At 33.3% G+C, this 4,171-nt stretch overlaps 1 protein-coding gene across 1 annotated transcript; it reads right to left on the bottom strand.

Annotated features, from left to right (window-relative positions):
• Positions 1-1,056: 1,056 nt before the first annotated feature.
• On the bottom strand, positions 1,057-2,712 carry LOC118032999 (metal tolerance protein B). Its single transcript, XM_035037825.2, has 2 exons — positions 2,548-2,712; positions 1,057-2,191 (listed from the first exon to the last, which is right to left on the bottom strand). The coding sequence occupies exon 2, from the start codon at positions 2,189-2,191 to the stop codon at positions 1,070-1,072; it is 1,122 nt and encodes a 373-aa protein (XP_034893716.1). The 5' UTR covers positions 2,548-2,712; the 3' UTR covers positions 1,057-1,069.
• Positions 2,713-4,171: the final 1,459 nt, after the last annotated feature.

Raw genomic sequence — 4,171 nt, 5'->3', positions numbered from 1 at the left:
TTTTTCTTACTATAAATTTTTTTTGGATATCATCCACAGCATAACGCGGCAGCCCTGTAATAGTAACTATAAAATAAAGCAATTTAAACTTGTATCTATTTGGTTATATTTTGGGGGAGATTTAGTCAATAAAACCATTCGTATGTGTGTTGAGAAATGGTTCATGTATTGGACATTTTCTTTTTAACAAATGATCCACTGGATGCATTCGACGAAGAATCAGTCAATATCTAAAAAACTAGTTCAAAATTCTTTTAACATATAAACGGTCCTTTTTTTTTTTTTCACTAAGGTTGGTATCTTCGGTCTAATTTTCTAAAAAGATTTGTTGTATCGAATACACACACACACACAAATATCCTAACACCTCATTTACACAGTACTTTGTTCCTTTATTTGGACCTCTGTTATGATATGTAAAATTTCGTAGAGTGGAATGCCCAACAGCCAAGATTGCTCTCCTGTTCAAGCATCAGAATCAGCTTTTCTGGGCAGGCATGCACCAATCTCCGATGCATACACAGCCTGCATTGCCTTCCCATTAATTTCATGTGGTCAACAATGGCGTGCCTTGAATAACCAATATGCGACACCAAGCCATTAATGGCATCCTTTCCTTTCAATATGAACTACATTTTTCACTCTCATTTATGAGGTCATATGAATATTGCCTTAGAAGGTTTGCCTAATTCTAGAGTTCATATGCGAGGCCACGGCCCTTTCTTCTCAGAACAACGGGCGAATTAAGCAATTTTAGGACTGCCGTCCGTAGAAACGTTTTAAATTGGCCCCTTTCACGCCCTCTTCATCTGGTAATGGGAAATTAAATAAGGTCTTATGATTGTGCAAGAATAAGATTTCAGATCATATCATGTCAAGTCAAATGATCATATACAGAGAAGCCGGCAAGGGAGTTGACTCTGCTACGATATCAAACTATTCTTCTGGTTTTTTTCTGCTAGCGTCTACTACTTTTTCCTGATATGCTTTGTTGCCATAAAATGCATCAAAAATAAAAATGATGAAAACATGTAAAAGAGAAAATCCAGTTGTAGAGATCTGAAAGCTACTACTCAATTTGTATTGTTATATTGTGAATTCTGTGCATTTTCTCACAATATTCCCCAATCTTACGAAGGATTTCAGGAGAGCTGGCTCCAGGCTCAGCCATGACATGGCAAGACAATACTAACTTCCCTGCTGTTATGGACCATACATGCAGGTTATGAACATCTTGAACTCCTTTAATACACTTCAGAGCACTCTCCAGCCTGCCAACATCGATTTCATATGGTGTCCTCTCCATTAGTATACAGAAGATATCTCTAAGCATTGGTAAAGTAGTAAACAGAACAAAAGTAGAGAAGAGTAGAGTGCAGAGAAGATCAACCACCAACCAATCTGGCTTGGCCCATATAATTGCTCCAGCAATCATCACCCCGACAGACTGAATTAGATCAGCCATGACATGGACGTAAGCCCCTTGGATATTTATGTTCCAAATCTTTGTCTTTGCTGGGGTACCTGGTACCAGCTTAGTCTCCTCCCCTTCATATGTTGCACATTTGTCCTCGCCCTCGTGGTTGTGAGTATGATCATGATTGTGATCATGGCATGCGTGGTGAGAGTGATCATGACCCAGCCACATGACCATGATAAAATTAATGATAAATCCAAACAAAACAATTGCAAACATTAGTTCCCCGTTCACCCTTGCATTTTTGTGAAGAATTCTATCAATAGCTTCATAAATTAAAACACCAGAAATCAGCCATATGAGCTGAACAGAGAGAAGGGCACCCAGAACTTCAAGACGACTGTATCCAAAAGACTGGTGTGATGTTGCCTTCCAACCCGACACCCACACTGTGAAAAGGGAAATAGAGAATCCAGCAACATCAGTCAACAAATGTGCAGCATCTGTAATAACGGCAAGACTATTGGCTTTCACTCCACCAACAACTTCTACTGCCATAACTATTAAATAAAAGATTATGAGTCCAGAAAGTTTCGTTGCTGACTTTGATCTCTCTTCTGATTCCACAGTGAAATTTTCTTGTTTGGGGAAGATACAAACAGACGTCAGCTGTGCTTCAATGGGAAGGATGACTTTTTCCTCGGATGCAATAGCAGCCATCTCAATATCGTTTTGGTCTTCTGATCTCAAAATGGAGACTCCGTCATGTTCCATCTGCTTAGAGAAGATGTTATCAATTCAATGAGACAAACAAGAAAATGTTAACAAAATTATCTAAAATATGCGATTGCCTAACTGGCTCCGCAAACAGGTAAGCAATACGAGTGATTTATTTCTCCAAATCACAAGCTAAAAAATGGAACCTAACATTTTGGAAAAACCACCATGGAGAAACCAGCAAAATTTGTCTAACCAAGAAATTCAAACATAGAAGTAAGGTAACTGGCCAGCCAGTGAAATTAAAATGTTTGATCGAGCATTTTTTTTTTTTGTGGAACCATGCCATAAACCCATTTCATAAAATCCAAAAGACATCCAGGAAACAAAATAGAAGGGAACGATGGTTATACCTGGGCTCCACTTTAAGGCTTGAATCTCAAGAATTGAGGAATTGGGTAAGATCATAAATTGACTAAAAATTTCGTATACGGAGATACAGAGAGAGAGAGATTTGAGTCCATTCCATGTTTCCTCTGTTTTTATTCGAAGAAACATCGGCCGGCAGGGACCTGTTATTGAACAGGAAAGGCATTTAAAAAAAATAATAATAGTGGTGGTGTAATAATACTTTCCTGGCACCGTATGTTTTAGCTATTTTAACTAGCTGTGGGTAAATTTTTTTTATATATATATTATGCATTGGGTCTATCTGTTACTCTTAATTCAAAAGTTATATTAATAATAATATTAAACTTGCATATCCCAAATTTAAGTGAGTTTGGTGGCAACATCAAACACGGAGCCTTTGATATGAGTCTGGTTGCAAGGTTTGTTATAGAAGTATGATAATTAAAAAGAAAAAAATTAATATTACATAATGAAATTAAAAAAAATTAATTGAAAAGAAATAAACAATAAATATTATTCTGATGAATAGTGCTTTGCAAGGAGGGGCACGGTAAAATCCCCTCATGAGATCACAATAATTTAATGATAAACAAATAAATCACAAAGTTTAATTCTTAATCAAATCGATATTAAAAAATAAAATTGAAAGAAAAAAACTACTTAAGAAAAAGAAAAAAAATTAATTAACTGGTTTAACTCATCAAACCTGGGATTCGTGTTATAAAATTGGAAGAAAAAAGATTGATGTCTTTTATTTATTGTTAATTACAATATTTAAAGAAAAAATTGGAAGAAAAAACTAATAAAAAAAAAGAAAAAAAATATGAATTAACTGGGTTAACCCACCAAATCAAGTTAACTCGTCAAACCTGAGATTCATGTCATGAGAGTATGATAACTAAATATAAAAAAATTAAAATTAATAAACTAAAATGAACAAAAACAAAGGAAAAAAAACCTACAGGAAGAAAAAAAAACTAATGAAGAAAAGAAAAAAAAATCTGAATTAATTGGGTTAACCCGTCAAACCAGGTTAATCCATCAAACCTGAGATTTGTATCATGAAAGTTTGATAACTAAATACAAAAAAACTTAATATTAACAAACTAAATTTAAAAAAAATAATTAAAAAAAAATACGAAACAAAAAAAATATTAATTTTTTTTAAAAAATCCTACATGAAGAAAAAAACTAATGAAGAAAAAAAAAATCTGAATTATCTGGGTTAATCCTTCAAACCAGGTTAACCCGTCAAATCTGGGATTCGTGTCATTAAAGTTTGATAACTGAATAGGAAAAAAATAATTTACGGGTTAACCCAGAAATAGCTGGGTTAACCCGTCAAACCTGGAATCCATGTCATGAAAGTTTGATAACTAAATAGAAAAAATTTAACATTAATAAACTAAATTAAACGAAAAAATTAATTAAAAAGAAAAACAAAAAAATTCGGGTTAACGCGTCAAACCCATATAATGAAAGTTTGATAACTAAATAGAAAAAAATTTAACATAAACAAAAAAAAATTAAACTAAAAAAATATTCATTAAAAAAAACAAAGAAAACAAAACAACTTAAAAAAAAAAAAAAAAGAAAAAAAAAACAACTTAAAAAAAAAAAAAAAAA

The sequence above is a fragment of the Populus alba genome, chromosome 1 (genome assembly GCF_005239225.2).
Source record: "Populus alba chromosome 1, ASM523922v2, whole genome shotgun sequence".
Lineage (NCBI taxonomy): Eukaryota > Viridiplantae > Streptophyta > Magnoliopsida > Malpighiales > Salicaceae > Populus > Populus alba.
This window is presented reverse-complemented; position numbering and strand designations above follow the sequence as displayed.